This window comes from Phascolarctos cinereus, unplaced genomic scaffold (assembly GCF_003287225.1).
Source record: "Phascolarctos cinereus isolate Bilbo 61053 unplaced genomic scaffold, phaCin_HiC Scaffold_726;HRSCAF=1367, whole genome shotgun sequence".
NCBI classification, from domain to species: domain Eukaryota; kingdom Metazoa; phylum Chordata; class Mammalia; order Diprotodontia; family Phascolarctidae; genus Phascolarctos; species Phascolarctos cinereus.
The window spans coordinates 139280919-139304382 of record NW_027556098.1 but is presented as its reverse complement, the minus strand read 5'-3'; the positions used below and the strand labels follow the sequence as shown (position 1 = coordinate 139304382).

At 35.8% G+C, this 23464-nt stretch overlaps 1 protein-coding gene across 3 annotated transcripts in view; it reads left to right on the top strand.

Annotated features, from left to right (window-relative positions):
• CNTNAP5 (contactin associated protein family member 5) overlaps positions 1 to 6765 on the top strand; it is a 915392-nt gene extending 908627 nt beyond the window's left edge. For all 3 annotated transcript variants that reach the window (XM_020963128.2, XM_020963129.1, XM_078146792.1), the window contains one exon: positions 1776 to 6765. In XM_020963128.2, the coding sequence (XP_020818787.1) occupies positions 1776 to 1972 (197 nt within the window). In that variant the 3' untranslated portion in view covers positions 1973 to 6765. The remainder of the gene's footprint in view (positions 1 to 1775) is intronic.
• The last annotated feature ends 16699 nt before the right edge of the window (positions 6766 to 23464 follow it).

The following is a 23464-nucleotide window of genomic DNA, read 5'->3' as shown; positions in this document are numbered from 1 at the left end:
CAGAGATACTTGTAGGGACCTGTAAATTTTCAGTTCTTCCAAGGTGGTATGATAAGGGGCAAGGTGTTTACTCCTTTCCTGGCCTGTGAGTACAAGTATTCCTTTCTGTCCTGTAATTGTGAGGAGGGGTTCTTCTCCACAGCCACTACAAGCTCCACCATGCCAGCATTCCTCCTTACCCCAGCACTACTGCCCAGAAATGCGACCCAGATCCAAACACAGGCAAAGCAAGAGATTCCTGCCTCAGCACTGGCAAAGAGATCCCTGCGATTCCTCTCTGATCAGCCACTTGGTTCCCCCCTCAGTCTGTGGGCCGGAAGCTCGGGAAGCAGCTGTCCCCCACCCCCCAGGGCCATGCTCTTGGGGAATGGAGCTGAAACCCCGCCTTCCCCTCTGAGCACCGACAGAAACAGACTTTTCCCACTGACCTTCTAAGTTGTCTTTGGCATTCATGGATTGAGGAGTCTGGAAACCTCCACAGCTGCGGGTGATTCAGTCCTCTGAGGCCTGCTCCAGGTTTGCTGTTGCCTGCGCTCCCATGCTGTGCTGCGCTTCCAGCCTGGCATGATACACCTTTCTGATCAATCATCCAGGTTGTCTTGGGCTGGAAATTTGTTTCACTCTGTGTTTTTGTGGGTTCTGCTGCTTCAGAATTTGTTTAGAGCCTTGGAATTGTTGCCCAGAACTGAGTAGGGGCAATAGGCTTGCCAGAAGAGCCAGCTATACCCAGTCCCGGCAAAGGGTCCACTGTAATCTCTTTCTGACCAGTGATCTGACCCTTTACTGTCTGTGGGCTGAGAGCTTTTAAAGCTGCTGCTATTGCAACTGAGCTCCAGACAAGCCTCCATCCCTGTGCCATAGACCTCTGCAATATCAAGGTTTCTTAGGCCAAAAAAGTGTCTCATTATGACCTATTGTTGGCTCTGCTGTTCCAAAATTTGATTTTAGGTGTTATTTTAAAGCTGTTTCGATGGGAATATTGGGAGAGTTCAGCTAGTTGGCTGCCAAGACTGTCAAGAAGACTATCTGTCTTCTTAATGTCTCCTCAATTATGTTAAAATTTCAGAGCCTGCTTTTTAAGAACTTCTATGCTCTAACCTCAACATATTTTTCTAGACTTTCTCCCACAGCTCCCCGAACATAAAAGTAAACTGGCCTCCTATAGATTCTCTAAATATGCTTTTTGATTTCCTACTTCCTTGCCTTTATTTGACTTTAATTCCTTCTTCCCCCATTTCCACATCCACTAGCTAATATCCTATGTACTCTTTAGAGGCTAAATCAAATGCTCACTTCTTCCTAAAATTTCCTTGATCCTTTAACTTATTGTCATTGAATGAGGAGGGAGGAGGAAGCTTGAAATTTTTTTTTTTGCAAGGAATGGGGTGAAGTGACTTGCCCAGGGTCACATAGTTAGTGTGTCTGAGGCCACATTTGAGCCCAGGTCTTCCTGAATCCAGGGCTGGTGCTCTATGTACTGCACCATCTAGCTGCCCCTGAACTTGGATATCATTGAATCATATATTTAGAGCTAGAAGTATCTATGGAAAGCCTGTAATGCAACATTTACTTTTAGATAAGTAACCAAGACCTAGTGAGGTTAAATGATTTGCCCAAGGTCACAAAGATATGAAATAACAAAGCTTTTATTGGTAACTAGGTCCTCTAAGTATAAATTATTTTTCTTACCTGTGACCCTTCAAGCTCTCTGCTTGATGGATATGGTGTGATTTATTTATTTATTTTTTATCTGTTTCTCTCCTGATTCTTTCTAGGTGTAATAGCAGTGGTGATATTCATCATCTTCTGCATCATTGGTATCATGACTCGATTCCTTTACCAACATAAACACTCACATCGAACTAACCAGATGAAGGAGAAAGAATATCCAGAAAATTTGGACAATTCCTTTAGAAATGACATTGACTTGCAGAACACAGTAAGCGAGTGTAAACGAGAGTATTTCATCTGATGGACTAAATGGTCCCCACAAATTATTTTCCCCTTTCTTTCTGTTTTCTATTTCCTCCTTATTTATTTTCCCTTTACTTTTGAGAAGACCCTACCCTTCCCCTTACCCCAACCCCAAGAGACTCCCAACAGCTATCACACCACCTCCTCTGCACAAGCCTGTCCTGGTGACAACGACCACTCAAGAGACCTGCTATACTACTTTAGACCTAATAAGAGCCACATTTGTGCATGGTTGCCTATTGAGTTTTTCTATTTCCACAGTTTCTGAAGTACTTTCTTATTTTCCACATCTACTCAGTCTCACAGATCTGCATCTAAACTATGTGGTTAGAGGTGCAGGAATTCATTTATAAACCTCTTCCTGAACCCCATGCTTCCATTTATAGAATAGAGACAAGAGAGAAATCTTGGATTCCTGATTTGTTTCTGTGGCACCTTAAAAGGTCCAAGAGAGATTTTTGTTGTTGTTGTTGTTGTTGTTGTTGTTATTGACTTATCATAGGCCGCTCCTTTCCCAATCCCTTCCCCTTTTTACTGTAACTTTTAGGCTCTGAAAATTTGCAAATATAGGATTACTGATAGTAGCAACAGGTACAAAGAAATTAATGTGCACCTCACTCAGCACCCCCTTGTGGGGTTGATCATTTAGAACAACATACGATAGCATAAATCTAGGTGAAGCATGGGAAAAAGTAGTAGCTTGAAATTAAAAGGAAAAAAAATAAAAGAAAGCTGCTAAAATTAGATTTTCTGTAACTGCACTGATGCCTCTTTTCGATTTTATATGAAATGTTAGCTAGGTTATTGCCCACTGGTGTCAGAGGTCCAAGAAATGATGGCATAAGAAAATAACGGTAAAATTTCTAAAATACTGGGCATCATGAAGCAGCATACCCTCTTTACATAACTCGAAGAACTGAATGAAAGAAAATAAATAGTAAAGATTGGAGTAAAGGGAGAGATAAATTGCTTTAATCGTTTTGGATAGTTAGATTCAATTGCATTCAAAATGTCCATTTGTTCTGACCACTTTCAAAATGCTGTTTATAATTAGATGAGTTGGTTATACTGACCTTCTTGGGGAAATGTAGACTGGAAATCTTGCTAACTTAGTTGTTTTCATATGGGATCAAAACTATATACTCCTTAAAAATATGTTGTATCTTCTTTGTCACAAAGTCCCGAAGATAAACCTGTATGTAAGCTAAGGATTAGAGCCTCCAGAGGAGGTGGTCGTTTGAAAACTCTCTTGGTAGTTTTTTGCATTTGTTCTGTTCTTACGTTAATCACATTGAAAAAAACAGAAAAACACCTGCAACCTTTTGCCCTTTGACCTACGTGGAAAAAAGGAAAGGAGGGAGCTGGGGACCTCACCACCAAATACTGATGGAATAATCCACAGATGTGGATGGCATTCACTGATTCTGTTTACAAGACAAACTTGATTTTGAAAACAATTACTGCTTTGCTGCTTCTAGGCCCTGACAGTTAGCAGATGCTCCATCTTGTTCTCAGTGTTTATATTACATTTGATTATTTAATGCTCCCTTTGCGTGACAGGACTCCCAATGTTGAGCTCATTAGCTCCATTCATTTCAGAGTTCTCTTTGTTTTTGGTGGCTGAAATCATAGGAAAATGATCTTTCTTGCTTTTGGGTTTCTCTGCTTTAGGGCCTTACACTAAATAATAAGATTGTTCCTTATTTTCCAATGTCTGTGAACTCCTCTAGCACCTCATTGTTTTCATTATATCTTTGTCCTAGTAAATATTTTTAAGTGATTCTAATAAGGATGCAATGTTTCTTTCCTCTTATGAACTTAATTGACTTTAATAAACAGAGAGTTATTTTAATTGTATATCTTCCCCATCTACTAACCCCTCCAGACTGTCAGTTTTGAATTTTCTAATTCTAAAAATGTAGCATAAATCAGTTTTCTGCTAGGCTACATACTCTTCTTTTCCTGAAATAAAAGACACCAATAAAGAATAGGAAGTCTAGCCTGAAGCATCTCCAATAATGAAATGGAAAGAAAAGGGAGTGTGTGAGTAATAAAGCTGAATTTCTTCATTATTCAAGCTTCTGGAAGAAAAGGCTGCTTTTTTTTTTTTTTTGCTGACACGGCTTAGATGAATATATATGTACAAAGGCCAAATGAGAATAGTTTGATTTTCTCACCTACTTTGGTATGTATCTAGGGAGCTGTGGAGATTGAACACCAACATGGCCGTTTCACTAGCGTATATGTACTTGTTCACGTACACACATACTAGTGCATCTGTAGACAGCATGTGTACATCATATATGCCCTGTTTAAAAGAGAGGTTCATGCAGACAGCACTATCACCACATCACTTATGCCAGGCGAGATTCAAGGCAAAATCAAGTTTGTTAATAGAGTACCTGAAAGCTCATTGATCTAATTCTGGAGAGTTCTCATTGGACCTCATTGAATAACAACTAAGTAAGCTACACCCTTTAAAATCAAATGGGACTTACAGTGGTAAGAGTTGAGGACTGATTCACCCCCGTTCTTTCTGTGGAAGGATGTATTCCTGCTGTTTCATGCAATTGTCAAAGTTCAAGACTGTTTCATCCCTTGGATAATTAAACCAATCTTTAGAAACACATGTATAGTCTGTACAATCCCATATAATCCTATATTTATCCCACTCTTCCCTTTTGCTCGATAGGTGGGTTTCCTAACTGCATAATGAGGTTCCATGAGTCACCTCAGTGTTCCATTTAGACCCTTAGTACTTCTAACAAAAAAAAATGCCACTTTACAGCAAAACCAAAAAAAAAAGACAAATTAAAAAAAAAAAACCCTGTATAATTTCACATTTAAAAGGAGCTCTATCACTGATATTCCTACCAAATAAATCTCCTATTTTCTTAGTCCATACCAAATTGTAGTGTGTTTCACTTATCCTAGGAGTATTTTTAATATTCATTTTACCATGCATCATTTACTCAGGTTATACTTCCAAGTTTACTATGAGAGTTCTATCTAGAATAAAGAAAATAGACCTTTTTCAAAAGCCAATTGTAAAATATTTTAGATGCCTGTATTCTTTATCATACATATTTTGGGCATTTACTTTAGGAGAAACTGCTTCATGAATTATATCCACATCTGTGTCTTACACTCAAAAAGAAGGTAACCCAATTTCCCTTCTCCAATATCAGATCTTTACCCTATACACACTATTAGCATCAGGGGTAAAAATAAAATAAAGAGTGAAGTATCATATCTGAGGTCCATTACTTTTTTACAAATTTCACCATGAATATTTAAGGAAATATTTTTTTTTCATGCATTAGTAACAATTGGTCACATTATGTGCCAGCTAACCCACTTCTCATTATCTTATCATCATCTATCCCAGGTAACTGATGCTTTACCCATGAATACAAGTTATTGGAGAGAGTCATTAACAAACTATGTAACAGATCAAATTATTATGAACAGTCAGTCTGGATGCTCCATGAATCTACAGCATGCTTTGAAGTCTGAATTATTGTGAGCCTTTTCTCTTTTCTGTGCTTTGTTTTCCTGGGCAGATTTTAAAAAAATGTGGAAGTCATCATATGATACTCCAAAATGCTCCTACTTAGAAGTCTGAACTTATATAACTGAATATAAAACTGAAGTCTTGGGAACACTGTTTTAGATACCATATCCTTCTCTCTGACCTCCTTTTCTCTTACCTGCATAAATTTCCACTGATGCATACTACTTTTCAGAACTTACAACCCCTTTGTTCTCTCTTCAGTGTGGCATTCTCTTTTCTGCTCATGCGGTGCAATTTCTATTTTTTGTTTTTCTCCTGGCCTTTTACCAATGTTCCTACAATGGCAATGAAGGCGAGAGACATAGATGGAATGAGCTTCATTAATTTCCTAATGTATTATTCTTCCATGCCTTGCACCCCTCAATAGAAGACTAATTTGAGAGAGCCATTGAGCACCACATAGAAAATATTCTTTAGTAACAGAGGACTAGTAAGTGCTCTTAGTGCTAACTGTCCTACCAAGTGAATTTTCACAATGCAAGGTAACATCCAGAAAGAGTCCTTTTCTATTCAGTGGTCAACTGGTGTCCTGCCTTGATAGCTGGATATTTTTCACTGAAAGAGAACATGCAAGAAAAAGCTGTCTATCATACGGGATGAAAGACATGAGGCCACATGAATTCATGCTCTGTCTTTCTTCACAAAAAGCTTGAGAATTTGACCTCTGTCAGTCTTGCTTTTCATTGCACGCCCTTTTGTTAAGATAATTCCAAAAAATAGTGCTGGATAACTAAGGGACATTTGGACAATGTATTTTTCTGTCACTTCTTTTCATTACCAAAAAGGTTATTGTTTTATTCCTCTGTCTTTCTTGTCTTCCACAGGTCACATTTAGATTCCCCCCACACCAAAAAAAAAAAGCCTTTAAAAATGATTAAATAGTGACCAAAAGAAGGAATCATGGGTACACCCAATATTAGGTTTGAATATCTGAAAAGCAACTGAGTAATAGTTCAGGTTTGGTGATGTTTCCTGTGAAATGATAAGTGGTTTAATTGAATTATTTCCAAGTACTGTTTTTAATCTCTACCCCTTTACAAAAGGAAAAAAAAACCAACTTATTTTCACATTTATCAGGCTTAAACTTTTTTTTCTTTTTCATTTTTCTCTGTCTCTCAGTTTTGATTTCACTAATTCAGAGTAGTTGAATGTACTGGTGAGAAGAAATAAAAAAAGTCACAAGTTTTCCAAAATAAAGGCTTGCTATTTAAATTTTCTCCAAGAAATACTGCATACTTTTTTTCTATTTAGTACAGGAAATTCAGTACCTCCTTAAATATTTTATATATATTATATGTGTATATATATATATATGTATATGTATATATATGTATATGTACATATATGTATGTATATTTCCCCATAATCTGTCTAGATAGATAGATAGATAGATAGATAGATAGATAGGTAGATAGATAGATAGATTTTTAAGATTTGAATTCATCCCTACTCCTGGTGACCTGAACTATGACAAATTTGAGAGGACTTTAGGCTAGGCTACGTGTAAATAAAATTTGGAAATCCAACTTTTTATTGTTGCAATTTCCTTCCTCCCTCCCTCCCTCCCTTCCTCCCTCCCTCCCTTCCTCCCTCCCTCCCTCCCTCCCTTCCTCCCTCCTCCCTCCCCTCCCCCTCCCTTCCTTCCTTCCTTCCTTCCTTCCTTCCTTCCTTCCTTCCTTCCTTCCTTCCTTCCTTCCTTCCTTCCTTCCTCCTTCCTTCCTTCCTTCCTTCCTTCCTTCCTTCCTTCCTTCTTTCCTCCCTCCCTTCCTCCCTCCCTCCTTCCTTCCTTCCTTCCTTCCTTCCTTCCTTCCTTCCTTCCTTCCTTCCTTCCTTCCTTCCTTCCTTCCTTCCTTCCTTCCTTCCTTCCTTTCTTCCTTCTTTCCTTTTTCTTTTTTTCTTCATTCCCCTCCTTTTTCCCCCATTAAGGTACTCTGAGGAAGAACAAAAGCACACTTTTCAGTGAAAATGTACTTTGTAATCTAGTTGTCTGTCTTTTGTAATGTTTAGATTCTACAAATGGCTGAGCAGATTTAAGTAAGGGTTAAGGCAATGATTTAGACACATCAGACACAATGTTTCTTGAGCACTTGGTCTAGTGTTGGAAGAATCAGACATGGACAGGGTTATCCTATTATGCTAGTGGTAGTTATCCTCATTACAAAATGCCCCATGCATTGAGGAGTATGTGTAGCCCTTTAGAATAATCATATTATATCTTAGTAAACAACAAGGGCTGTGCACGGGGAATTATGTATTCACCTCTGCATGACATTCTTAGAATCCAACCCCAGCCATCCTCCTCCTGTATGTCAACTAAATACTTTCTTTACTCAAGTTAGCTGCTGTTACATAAGACCATTGTCATGTAAAGTATCTAAATTGAAGTCCATCTTTACCAAAGTTAACTGTAAATGAAATTTTATTGCTTTGTGTTTGCAGAACTGGACAGCCTTCATATTTCATTCCCTGTAACGAATCAGAATAATATTGCCATATCCAGTGGTTTTTCAGGACCAGTTTATTGTGATAGTTTCTCCCCTTCTATTGTGCTGCTATCTCTAGTAGCATGAAAGTGATGATATATGGGCTTTCCTCTTTAAGGATGGTCTTCCCTACTATAATTAAGTAGGAGATGGGGGTTGGAGGGATGTTCTTTCCATTGGTTTCCTAGTAGCAGTGATGGATTTGCATTAATCTGTTCATACTCTATCACCAAATCCCTTTAGAGATCCAGGGCATCCATTGGCCCAATAGCCAGATAGGGTTGGTGTACAACCTATGTATATAGAATAAAGTAAGTAAATTGGCCTGAATGGGAATTAAGCCCATGAACTTGTCCTTGTAATGCTATAACAAGGCCTAGACTCTAACAGTATTATCAGAGATGGAGAGGTGGGGAGAAAAAGAAAGACATGCAGTATTCAACATCAGCATCTCATTATATTTGCTGGCACCTCACATGAATGTGGTCCTTTTCAATATGTCTTTAAGGGATAATAAGGCTAAGTGAGTTTGCTTTGTCATACATGCTGGCAATAGAAATATCCTTTGGAAGTTTTAAATGAAATATTAACACAAACTCTTCCCTTTGAATGACAGCAGAGCCTCAACTTTTGTAACCTCATTCTGCCTCAAATCTGCCTTCAGGGAAACAGTAAACCTCACTCACGGTGATTTAACAAGGGTGCAGGGATGGCTTCCTTATTTACCGAGGTATCAGAATGAGGAACATTTTAATGGTGGATCTGGGGGCGCTATTTCCAAATGATTCCTTTGCCTGCTATACCTGTCTGAATTCTCTTGTTCTCAACCCCTAGATTGAGTACTCATGTTATTAGCAGGTACAGGTGTTGAAAGCCTCCAAAGAAGCATTGCCTTATCAGATGAGGTGTGAACAATAAGGCCTCACTGTGGAAATGACATTTTTAGTCAGGGAGTTCATCTCCACTATCATGTAGGATCCCTTGACTTCTAGGAATCAGAGAAGAAAAGTCACCTTCAATTACAGATGAAGAAAAAAAAAGAAAATGAAGATAAAACGTCTCAGTTACAGTAAAAAATGAATAAATATAGATGAACTGATGAGTAAATAAATAAGCTTCACCTCTCCTTGTACCCTTGCCCAAGTCCTGTGTGAAGGTCTAGATTTTATTTCCACTGTCTGAATTTTTTTTTAACAATCCCAAGGGATGTTGCCTCAATCTGAGTCAGTTTTGTAGACCATGTAACATGTCTTAATACACTGTATGGGGAAAAAAAGGTTAGCCTTAGCTTCTTTTGTTTTCTATGGTTATTGTTGTACAGGAGAAAGACTTAAACTGTAAATAATGTATATTTAATAAAGAGAGACTTTTGTATGATTTTGTGTGGAAGACAACTGTGTCCTGCTCTCTTTTCTTAGGTTAATGAACAGCCAAGCTATTAATCCTACAACTCTCATTTTCATTCCTTTAGACCATTAACTCCCAGACAACATGACCTATGGGGCTTCTGATAAAACATGAAACTCCCACTCCTTGAGTTTATTGATTTCAAACATGGCTAAAAGTGCTGTCACAAGATCTCTTATCACTTGGTTGATTAATCTTGGTCTGGAGCACCTGCTTCCCAATGTGTCAGTTTGATTAAAAAAAAAGTCTACTTATACTCTCTGGTGTTGTCCTGATTACAAAATTCCTTTCATAACCCTTTTCTAAATGACCTCCTGGGTTCACATTCATATTAGTCAGCTTTTAGACTCTATCTTTCCTGTTCCTCTTTAAACACATGACCCTGCTTTCAATATGATGGTATAGATTTAGAGAGAAAATAAGTTCAAATGATTTAAATCCTGTTCAGTTCAACTCCTTTGTATACTGGGTACCTATCAGAGTCTCAGGGATTGTAGAGAATGTAGAAAGAGTGATGGAATGCTGATTTGGTGCTCAAACAACTTAGGTTCAACTTCCAGCTGTGCCATTTACTATGTTACTTTCAGCTTAATCTCTCTAGGCCTCAGTTTCCTTTTTTTAATGAGTTGGCCTATACTAGGGGTGCTCTAAGATTCCTTTCCAATCTAAATCTATGACTACTTGATCCTCTCATGTAGGAGAAATAACACAAGACTTAAGAGTATAGTTACATAGACTCTATTTCTAACTCTATTACTAACTAGGCATGTGATCTGTATTTGCATTAATCTGTTCATTCTCTATCACCAAATCCTTTTAGAGATCCAGGGCATCCATTGGCCCAATAGCCAGATAGGGTTGGTGTACAGCCTATGTATACAGGATAAAATAAAGTAAATTGGCCTAAATGGGAATTAAGCCATGGCCTTGTCATTGTAATGCTCTAACAAGGCCTGGACTCTAACAGTATAATCAGAGATGGAGAGGTGAGTCAAGTGACTTTGCCTCTCCAGGCCTTAGTTTCCTTATTTATAAAGTGGAATTGAATTATATGATCTCTAGGGGCCCTTATGACCCAATTCATTTCTTGGTGCTAAGAAAAAATCTCTGCCTCTTGAGGTGCTTAAAACCCTTTGGAGAGATATGAAAAATATAAGAGTCCATGACAAGGTAGAATATAAGTTAACATTTTTTCTTTGCACATCTGTATTTGGTATCAAGCTTGGGGATGTGAGAGGATAGTATTACCTTTGATCTTTGCAGATGTGTGGCATAAAAAAATAGAAACTTAGTGACACTAGATTTTCTTAATGCACGAGGATGGATTTTATATTTTGTGTTAGCCCAGAGAGAAAGAATGCCAACCGACATGCTTTCATTTGATCTGGTAAGGGATTATTCAGCTTCCATAAATCTGGCTCAGACTGGGTTGAAAAGAATGTTGAGTGAATGAATCAAAGTCATGGATAAGTATAGTTCTGACACCATCCTACTGTGGCTGCTAACTGCCAAGCTAGAGGTCTGTGGATGTAAAATCCATCTGTAGCAGACTGAAAGGGAGGGGTGATGGAGAAGGGAATGGGAAAGCTAATGACAGCTGTGACTGGGAGAAACAGCAGCTCAGACTTAGCCATCACTCTCGGAGGAGCTGAAAGCCTGTTTTGAGAAGGACCGAGAGAATTAGGCCTTGTCATTGAAAACGGCTTTTGCTGGGATATGGGAGAACTGCCATCCAGTTACATGAACACTAGGACACTTCAAAAAGATGCGAACAAACAGCGCCCCCTTAGCCTGCCTCTCTGCTCTCCGATTCTCTACCCCTTGGGAAATAAAGCAACTTTCTCTTGTCTACTAGGGTACCTGGAATTGTGCAAAAGGAATAATGGCATTATCTTAGCATCCCAAAGGCAATAGACATAGAGGATACTCATAATTCTAGGATTCAGAATATTCGATTTCAGAGACTTCGAGGCCTCCTGCTCTTTGCTTCTTGATGCCACTACAACTCTGCCTTCTACTGCATGAACCAGAAGGAAAGCCACTTCATAAATAGAAGGAAAAAAAATGAGTAAAGAATAATAACACTCTCAAGGTTTCCCTTCCCCATTGCAATCATACAAGATAGATGGTAGATAGATAGATAGATGATAGATAGATGATAGAGAGACAGAGAAAGAGACAGAGACAGACAAAGACAGAGATCATTATAAAGTGTAGTATTCTGGACCTGGAGTCAGGGAAGTTCAGAGCTCATTTCAGACACTAGTTGAGGCCCCCTGGGGAAGTCATTTGCATCTTCTATGACTCATTTTCTTTTCTAATTCAGAGACAATAATTGCAGAGGTTGTGATGAAGATTAAGGGAGATACAGATATCTATAAACCTTAAGGTGCTATATAAATATAACTGGTAAGTTTATATTTATAAATATAATTGGTAAGTCAACCAATATGTGACATAGCACAGTGACCTAGAGGTATGAAGTTATTTAGGGTTTTAAGGAAGAATATGACCATATACTGAACCATCTTTGTGCTATATTAAAAGGACATCTCCAAGGCACGTGTTGCTGCAGATGCCATTGGCAGCTATTCCACTAATAGCCTGGGATTTCACAGAGCAATTTTAGATACAAGAGAAGTTCTAGAGGTGATGTTTATATGACCTCATGACTCAGGTTAAAGTCAAGACCTAGATTCATGAAATTAAAGGAAATTGGTACTTGAGAAGTTAATGCAAGCAAGAGCTTTATTAACATGTAGGGCAGGGAATAGGTAAAAAGAAAAGCACATCTGTATCTATGTATGTGTGTACGTATATATGTGTAGATAATACATACAGATGTGTGTGTGTGCACACACACAAAGAAGAAAATGGCAAACCATTCCAGTATCTTTGCCAAGAAAACTCCATGCATAGCATTGTTATGCTATGGTCCATGGGATCACAAAAAGACAGACACAATTGAATGACTCAAAACCAACAATACATGCATACTGTATGGCAATATAGACATAGCTTTCTCTTTGTTTTTATAGACATCTACTTTTGTGCATCAATTATGTGAGAGAATCCTCAATATGCACATAGATATATATGTATGTATATAAACTTGGAAACTTAAATAACAATAGTTTTTTTCCAAAAGTTCCAAGCAAGATATATCATAGGTATATTAATAATTATGAATTATTGGTAAAGACAATATATTCTCTACATTAATAAAAATAAAGACAGAAGTGGCCAGAATAGTAAAGAAAATTTTACAGAGGAGATAGGATTTGATTAGTTGGACGGGAGCATTAAGGGTGAGTTAAACAGACAAGAGTGGACGTCATTCCAGATGAATAACCTGGAAAAAACCACATAGATGCAAGAAAACCCAAAATGTATTGGGTAGGGAGGATTCTAAAAAGATCAAACTGATGAATACAAGGTTCATTTCATAGTCCTAAAAAGACATGACTGAAAAATGAGCACTAAGGCTAAAGCACAGATAGCTTTGGATATCAAGAAAGAGAGTGTAGACTTGATCCTGTAGGCAATATAAAGCACATGAAATCCTCAGAATTGCAGATTGTCACATGTCCAAAGCAAATAAGAAGGATGAATCTGGTAGCTTTTCTATGATGGCTTTGAGGTTGAAATGGCTTTACTACACAGAAACTTTAGGCCAGTGAGTTTCACATGGATAACTGACAAAGACATCAGGGCAATCCAAAAAAACATCAGTGTGCAGTCTCCTACAAGAACTCAACATACTCTGCAAGAGTCAACTTAGCTTTCTAAAGTTGAAATCATTCCCGAGTAATTTAAGTTTTCCATGAACAGGTCACAGAACAATAGGGGCAAACAATATAGTCTATTTTGATTTTAATAAGAATTCCCATTGCCTCTACCTCACAAGATGTTCTTTGCAAGCTAAGCCAGCGTAGTCTTGGTGGTAGTATATAGGTGGAAATCGAAGATTAAAAATATCAGACATTTCAAACTAGTTCACTTTAAGCTGGAGGCACACACTAAGCATGAAGTGGTATATATGTGTGTGTATGTGTGTGTGTATGTGTGTGTAATCACACACACATATATGCATTTATATATGCATATATGACAATTCTATTTCATATTGAGAAACGTAGAAGAAACAATGAGGCGATCTTTATGAAAATGACACTCCATTTGATGGGTCCAAATAATAATTATCAAAAAGAAGAAATGTTCATTCAAATGACTTGAGGAAAAGACTGTACTATACATGACTAAATCTATTAGGCATATGAGTGAGGTAATAAATTTAGGGGGATGGGGAAAAGCAAATAAAGAATAGAGAAGGATATTTAGGGAGGACACCAAGAAAAATGAACTGGAAATCAGAGATGGACAAAGCCAAATAATAATATCAATATAATGATATTATAACAAACAGTTTAAAAAATAAAATTATTTGGGAATACATTTAGAAACGAAGATGACAAGCATGAAAAAGCATGAGTTATTTTGGGTCCTCATTAAAAAAATATTAGAGTGCAGAGTTCACATTAAATCATTAAAAAACATTAGAGTGAAGAGTTCACATTAAATTATTAAGGCCTAAAATGATGTGAAGAGACTTACAGGCTAGTAAGAGTTTGTATGTAAATTTGGTTCCCTCTCACCATCTCAAAACAGGTAGAAATTTACCAAAGAAATTAAAAAAAAAAAGACTAACACAAAATTACATATAGGAATCCTCTTGCATAGGATTCAAAAGAAAAAAAAAACCTCACAGAGACTGAATAATCAAGCAAAGATATGACAATAATAAAGACTAAAAAAACTTGGCAATTCTAGGAAAAAGGAATGATTCTGAAATAAATGTCACTAGAATTTGAGAAAATATAGTGAAACACCCAAAGGAAGGTCTCAAAAGTTGGGAAAGATTCAAGGAAGGAAAGAATTCAAGGAAAAGAAAAGGAGTAAAATTAAGTCTTTTTTTTATTCTTCAAATGAATCTAAATGTTTGTTTTATTTGTGTATATTATATTATATATATATGATGTATACATATATATACCCCTAAGAAATTAATTTCATATATACATTCACTATATACATTCATTTATTATAAATATATAGATTTAAGAAATTCATTTATATCTATAGATATACATTCATTTCTAAAAAAATTTTATTAACGTATTTTGATTTAACAATAATTACTTCCATATTCTTTTGAGTTGGAAATTTTTCTCCCCTTTCCTCCCCCCAACTCTCCCCAAGACAGCGCACAATCTGATATATACTTTACATTAACATTACTATTAAACATATTTTCACATTAGTGAAGTTGTAAGTAAAAATTAAAGCCAATAGGAAGAACCATCAGAAAGATGAAACAAAACTCAATAGAAGGTAAAAATAAGTGATACCGATTCAACTTCCATAGTTCTTTCTTTGGATTTGGACAGCATTTTCGATCCCGAGGCTTCTAGAGATGTCTTAGATCCTTGTTATGCTGAGAAGGGTTCAGTTTAACAATTAGTCATGCATAACGTGGCTTTATTGTATACAAAGTCCTCTTGGTTCTGCTCACTTCATTCAGCATCAGACCATGTAAGTCTTTCCAGGTTTTTCTGAAGTCAGCCTGTTCATCATTTCTTATAGCACAATAGTATTCCATTACATTCATATACCACAACTTGCTCAGCCATTCCCCAATTGATGGGCATCCTCTCAATTTCCAATTCTTTGCCACCAAAAAGAGCTGCTATGAATATTTTTGTACATGTGGGTCCTTTTCCCATTTGTTTGATCTCTTTGGGATATAGCCCTAGAAGTGCTATTGCTGGATCAAAGGGTATGCACATTTTTGTAGCCCTTTGGGCATAGTTCCAAATTGTTCTCCAAAATGGTTGGATCATTTCACAACTCCACCAACAATGTATTAGTGTTCCAATTTTCCCACATCTTCTCCAACATTTATCATTTTCCTGTTTTGTCATGTTGGCCAATCTGATAGGTGTGATGTGGTACCTCAGAGTTGTTTTGATTTGCATTTCTCTAATCAATAATGATTTAGAGCATTTTTTCATATGACTATAGATGGCTTTAATTTCTTCATCTGAGAACTGTCTGTTCATATCCTTTGACCATTTATCAATTGGGGAATGGCTTCTGTTCTTATAAATTTGTCTTAATTCTCTATATATTTTAGAAATGAGGCCTTTATCAGAGAGACTGGTTGTAAAAATTCTTTCCCAATTTTCTACCTTCCTTCTAATCTTAGTTGCATTGGCTTTGTTTGTGCAAAAACTTTTCAATTTAATGTAATCAAAATTATCCATTTTGCTTTTCATAATGTTCTCTATCTCCTGTTTGGTCATGAATTCTTCTGTTCTCCATAGATCTGATAGGTAAACTATTCCTTGTTCTCCCAGTTTACTTATGGTATCAGCCTTTATATCTAAGTCATGAACCCATTTTGACTTTATTTTGGTATATGGTGTGAGATTTGGGTCTATGCCTAGTTTCTGCCATACTCTTTTCCAGTTTTCCCAGCAGTTTTTTTCAAAGAGTGGGTTCTTATCCCAGAAGCTGGGGTCTTTGGGTTTATCAAATAATAGATTACTATAGTCATTGACTACTGTGTCTTGCATATTTAACCTATTCCACTGATCCACCTCCCTATTTCTTAGCCAGTACCAAGCAGTTTTGATGATTGCTGCTTTATAATACAATTTAAGATCTGGAATTGCTAGGCCACCTTCCCCTGCATTTCTTTTCATTAGTTCCTTTGATATTCTGGACCTTTTGTTTTCCAAATGAATCTTGTTATTTTTTTCTAACTCTATAAAATAATTTTTGGTAGTTTGATTGGTATGGCACTGAATAAGTAAATTAGCTTAGGTAGGATTGTCATTTTTATTATATTAGCTCGGCCTACCCATGAGCAACTGATGTTTTTCCAATTATTTAGATCTGATTTTATTTGTGTGAAAAGTGTTTTGTAATTGTGTTCATAGAGTTCCTGGGTTTGTTTGGAGGTAGACTCCTAAATATTTTATAATGTCTACAGTAAGTTTAAATGGGATTTCTCTTTCTATCTCTTGCTGTTGGGCTTTGTTGGTAATATATAGAAATGCTGATGATTTATGTGGGTTTATTTTATAGCCTGCAACTTTGCTAAAGTTGTTTATTATTTCAAGTAGTTTTTTACTTGATTCTCTAGGATTCTCTAAGTATATCATCATGTCATCTGCAAAGAGTGATAGCTTTGTTTCTTCTTTGCCTATTCTAATGCCTTCAATTTCTTTTTCTTCTCTTATTGCTAAAGCTAAGTTTCCAGTACAATATTGAATAACAGTGGTGATAATGGACATCCTTGTTTCACCCCGATCTTATTGGAAATGCTTCTAGCCTGTCCCCATTACATATAATGCTTGCTGAAGGTTTTAGATATGCTATTTATTATTTTAAGGAAGACTCCATTTATACCTATGCTTTCTAGTGTTTTTAATAGGAATGGGTGTTGTATTTTATCAAAAGCTTTTTCTGCATCTATTGAGATGATCATGTGGTTTCTGTTGGTTTTGTGTTGATATGCTCAATGATGCTGATAGTTTTCCTAATATTGAACCAACCCTGCATTCCTGGTATAAATCCTACCTGGTCATAGTGTATTATTCTTGTGATAAGTTGCTGCAATCTACTTGCTAGTATTTTGTTTAAAATTTTTGCATCTATATTCATTAGAGAAATTGGTCTATAATTTTCTTTCTCTATTTTGACTCTTCCTGGTTTAGGTATCAACACCATATTTGTATCATAAAAAGAATTTGGTAAGACTCCTTCTTCACCTATTTTCCCAAATAGTCTATATAGTATTGGAATTAATTGTTCTTTAAATGTTTGATAGAATTCATGTAAATCCATCTGGCCCTGGAGATTTTTTCCTAGGGAGTTCATCAATGGCTTGTTCAATTTCTTTTTCTGAGATGGGGTTATTTAAGTATTTTACTTCCTCTTCGGTTAATCTGGGCAATTTTATTTTTGTAAATATGTATCCATTTCACTAAGATTGTCAAATTTGTTGGCATATAGTTGGGCAAAATAATTCCTAATTATTTTAATTTCCTCTTCCTTGGTGGTAGCTTCACCCTTTTCATTCTTGATACAAGTAATTTGGTTTTTCTTTTTTAATTAAATTAACCAAAGGTTTATCTATTTTATTTTTTTAAATCATAAAACCAGCTCTTAGTTTTATTTATTAGTTCAATAGTTTTCTTAATTTCAATTTTATTAATTTTTCCTTTGGTTTTCAATATTTCTAATTTGGTGTTTAGTTGAGGATTTTTAATTTGTTCTTTTTCTAGTTTTTTTAGTTGTATGCCCAATTCATTAATCTCCTCTTTTTCTATTTTATTTATGTAAGCATTTAGAGATATAAAACTTCCCCTAAGAACTGCTTTCACTGCATCCCATAGGTTTTGGTATGTTGTCTCATTATTGTCATTCTCTTGAATGAAATTATTGATTGTTTCTATGATTTTTGTTTGACCCAATCATTTTTTAGGGATTATTTAGTTTCCAATGACTTTTTTGTCTATCTTTCCATGACCCTTTATTAGATATAATTTTTATTGCATCATGATCTGAAAAGGATGCATTTAATATTTCTGCCTTTCTGCATTGGATTGTGAGGTTTTTATGCCCTAGTACATGGTCAATTTTTGTGTATGTGCCATGTACTGCTAAGAAAAAAGTATATTCCTTTCTATCCCATTCAGTTTTCTCCAGAGGTCTATCATACCTAACTTTTCTAATGTTCTTTCACCTCCTTAACTTCTTTCTTGTTATTTTGTGGTTAGACTTATCTAGTGCAGAGAGGGGAGGTTCAGGTCCCCCACTAGTATAGTTTTGCTGTCTATTTCTTCCTGTAACTCCCTGAACTTCTCTAAGAATTTGGATGCTATACCATTTGGTGCATATATGTTTAGTAATGATATTACTTCATTGTCTATGGTGCCTTTTAGCAGGATGTAGTTTCCTTCCTTATCTCTTTTGATTAGATCTATTTTTGCCTTTGCTTTGTCTGAGATCAGGATTGCTATCCCTACTTTTTTTACTTCAGCTTAAGCATAATACATTCTGCTCCAGCCTTTTACCTTTACCCTGTATGTGTCACTCTTTTTCAAATGTGTTTCCTGCATCAGCTAAAGTGAAAAAAGCAGGGGTAGCAATCCTGATCTCAGACAAAGCAAAAGCAAAAATAGATCTAATCAAAAGACATAAGGAAGGAAACTACATCCTGCTAAAAGGCACCATAGACAATGAAGTAATATCATTACTAAATATATATGCACCAAATGGTATAGCATCCAAATTTTTAAAGAGAAGTTCAGGGAGTTACAGGAAGAAATAGATAGCAAAACTATACTAGTGGGGGACTTGAACCTCCCACTTTCAGCACTAGATAAGTCTAACCACAAAATAAACAAGAAAGAAGTTAAGGAGGTGAACAGAACATTAGAAAAGTTAGGTATGATAGACCTCTGGAGAAAACTGAACGGGGATAGAAAGGAATGTACTTTTTTCTCTGCAGTACATGCCACACACACAAAAATTGACCATGTACTAGGGCATAGAAACCTCACAATCCAATGCAGAAAGGCAGAAATATTAAATGCATCCTTTTCAGATCATGATGCAATAAAAATTATATGTAATAAAGGGCCATAGAAAGATAGACTAAAAAATAATTGGAAACTAAATAATCTAATCCTAAAAAATGATTGGGTCAAACAACAAATCATAGAAACAATCAATAATTTCATTCAAGAGAATGACAATAATGAGACAACATACCAAAACTATGGGATGCAGCAAAAGCAGTTCTTAGGGGAAGTTTTATATCTCTAAATGCTTACATAAATAAAATAGAAAAAGAGGAGATTAATGAATTGGGCATACAACTAAAAAAACTAGAAAAAGAACAAATTAAAAATCCTCAACTAAACACAAATTAGAAATATTGAAAACCAAAGGAAAAATTAATAAAATTGAAATTAAGAAAACTATTGAACTAATAAATAAAACTAAGAGCTGGTTTTATGAAAAAACCAATAAAATAGATAACCTTTGGTTAATTTAATTAAAAAAAGAAAGAAGAAAACCAAATTACTAGTATCAAGAATGAAAAGGGCGAAGCTACCACCAAGGAAGAGGAAATTAAAACAATAATTAGGAATTATTTTGCCCAACTATATGCCAACAAATTTGACAATCTTAGTGAAATGGATACATATTTACAAAAATATAAATTGCCCAGATTAACGAAGAGGAAGTAAAATACTTAAATAACCCCATCTCAGAAAAAGAAATTGAACAAGCCATTGATGAACTCCCTAGGAAAAAATCTCCAGGGCCAGATGGATTTACATGCAATTCTATCAAACATTTAAAGAACAATTAATTCCAATACTATATAGACTATTTGGGAAAATAGGTGAAGAAGGAGTCTTACCAAATTTTTTTATGATACAAATATGGTGTTGATACCTAAACCAGGAAGAGTCAAAATAGAGAAAGAAAATTATAGACCAATTTCTCTAATGAATATAGATGCAAAAATTTTAAACAAAATACTAGCAATAGATTGCAGCAACTTATCACAAGAATAATACACTATGACCAGGTAGGATTTATACCAGGAATGCAGGGTTGGTTCAATATTAGGAAAACTATCAGCATCATTGAGCATATCAACACCAAAACCAACAGAAACCACATGATCATCTCAATAGATGCAGAAAAAGCTTTTGATAAAATACAACACCCATTCCTATTAAAAACACTAGAAAGCATAGGTATAAATGGAGTCTTCCTTAAAATAATAAATAGCATATCTAAAACCTTCAGCAAGCATTATATGTAATGGGGACAGGCTAGAAGCATTTCCAATAAGATCGGGGTGAAACAAGGATGTCCATTATCACCACTGTTATTCAATATTGTACTGGAAACTTAGCTTTAGCAATAAGAGAAGAAAAAGAAATTGAAGGCATTAGAATAGGCAAAGAAGAAACAAAGCTATCACTCTTTGCAGATGACATGATGATATACTTAGAGAATCCTAGAGAATCAAGTAAAAAACTACTTGAAATAATAAACAACTTTAGCAAAGTTGCAGGCTATAAAATAAACCCACATAAATCATCAGCATTTCTATATATTACCAACAAAGCCCAACAGCAAGAGATAGAAAGAGAAATCCCATTTAAACTTACTGTAGACATTATAAAATATTTAGGAGTCTACCTCCAAAACAAACCCAGGAACTCTATGAACACAATTACAAAACACTTTTCACACAAATAAAATCAGATCTAAATAATTGGAAAAACATCAGTTGCTCATGGGTAGGCTGAGCTAATATAATAAAAATGACAATCCTACCTAAGCTAATTTACTTATTCAGTGCCATACCAATCAAAATATTATAGAGTTAGAAAAAATAATAACAAGATTCATTTGGAAAAACAAAAGGTCCAGAATATCAAAGGAACTAATGAAAAGAAATGCAGGGGAAGGTGGCCTAGCAATTCCAGATCTTAAATTGTATTATAAAGCAGCAATCATCAAAACTGCTTGGTACTGGCTAAGAAATAGGGAGGTGGATCAGTGGAATAGATTAAATATGCAAGACACAGTAGGTAATCAATGACTATAGTAATCTATTATTTGATAAACCCAAAGACCCCAGCTTCTGGGATAAGAACCCACTCTTTGAAAAAAACTGCTGGGAAAACTGGAAAAGAGTATGGCAGAAACTAGGCATAGACCCAAATCTCACACCATATACCAAAATAAAGTCAAAATGGGTTCATGACTTAGATATAAAGGCTGATACCATAAGTAAACTGGGAGAACAAGGAATAGTTTACCTATCAGATCTATGGAGAACAGAAGAATTCATGACCAAACAGGAGATAGAGAACATTATGAAAAGCAAAATGGATAATTTTGATTACATTAAATTGAAAAGTTTTTGCACAAACAAAGCCAATGCAACTAAGATTAGAAGGAAGGTAGAAAATTGGGAAAGAATTTTTACAACCAGTCTCTCTGATAAAGGCCTCATTTCTAAAATATAGAGAATTAAGACAAATTTATAAGAACACAAGCCATTCCCCAATTGATAAATGGTCAAAGGATATGAACAGACAGTTCTCAGATGAAGAAATTAAAGCCATCTATAGTCATATGAAAAAATGCTCTAAATCATTATTGATTAGAGAAATGCAAATCAAAACAACTCTGAGGTACCACATCACACCTATCAGATTGGCCAACATGACAAAACAGGAAAATGATAAATGTTGGAGAAGATGTGGGAAAATTGGAACACTAATACATTGTTGGTGGAGTTGTGAAATGATCCAACCATTTTGGAGAACAATTTGGAACTATGCCCAAAGGGCTACAAAAATGTGCATACCCTTTGATCCAGCAATAGCACTTCTAGGGCTATATCCCAAAGAGATCAAACAAATGGGAAAAGGACCCACATGTACAAAAATATTCATAGCAGCTTTTTTGTGGTGGCAAAGAATTGGAAATTGAGAGGATGCCCATCAATTGGGGAATGGCTGAGCAAGTTGTGGTATATGAATGTAATGGAATACTATTGTGCTATAAGAAATGATGAACAGGCTGACTTCAGAAAAACCTGGAAAGACTTATATGGTCTGATGCTGAGTGAAGTGAGCAGAACCAAGAGACTTTGTACAATAACAGCCACGTTATGATGACTAATATTGTTAAACTGAACCCTTCTCAGCATAACAAGGATCTAAGACATCTCTAGAAGCCTCGGGATCGAAAATGCTGTCCAAATCCAAAGAAAGAACTATGGAAGTCGAATCGGTATCACTTATTTTTACCTTCTGTTGAGTTTTGTTTCATCTTTCTGATGGTTCTTCCTATTGGTTTTAATTTTTACTTACAACTTCACTAATGTGAAAATATGTTTAATGGCTATGTAAATGTAAAGCCTATATCAGATTGTGTGCCGAGTCGGAGAGGGTGGGGGGGAGGAAGGGGGAGAAAAATTTTCAACTCAAAAGCATATGGAAGTGATTGTTGATAAATCAAAAGAAATTAATAAAAAAAAGAGAGAGAGAGAGAAAATTATTGGAATACCTGAAAATCATGCTGTAAAAAAGATCCTGGACAGAATCTTTCAGGAAATTGTAAGGGAAAACTGCCCGGAAGTTCTAGAACTAGGGGGTAGAATATCCATAGAAAGAAATGAAAAGTCTTAATGAAACATTTGAAAGCATAGTAAGTGGTTTAGAATAAATGTTGGGAAATATTAACAAAACAGCGTGCAACCTAAAAAATAAGGATAGATGAAATTAACTTCAAACTTCAATTATGTAACAATAAATGATGGGTTAAAATAAGAGATGGGAAAATTAGAAGAATGGGTGAGCCATTTTTTTTTAAATGTACAATTGACCTGATATTTAGGCCTGGAGACATCACTGAAGAATGAGTGGTGTTATTTTAGTTTTTTTTAAAGAAGCAGGTTATGCATTTTATTACTTTGAATAGCACTGAAAAACAAGCAACAAAGGAAATGATCACAGATCCAGAAGCCTAAAATAGTACTTTTCAATTTCTTAACACACTGAAGCACATAAGCAAGTAGTTATACATTTTAATATTAGTGTCTACAAAAATAAACGTAACTAGGTTCAAGCATGGGGATAGAGCTTTGGGTCTTGAGTCAGGAGGACCTGCGTTCAAATCTAGCTTCAGATACTTCCTAGCTGTATGGCCCTGGACAAGTTATTTTATCCTGTTTGCCTCAGTTTCCTCATCTATCAAATGAGCTGGAGAAGGAAATGACAAACCGCTCCAGGATCTTTGTCAAGAAAACCCCAAAAGAGATCATAGAGACTTTGACACGACTGAACACCACCACCAAAAGTTTCGATCAACAGTGATGTTTTAAAAATAAAGCACTGTGGGGTATAGGAGGAGC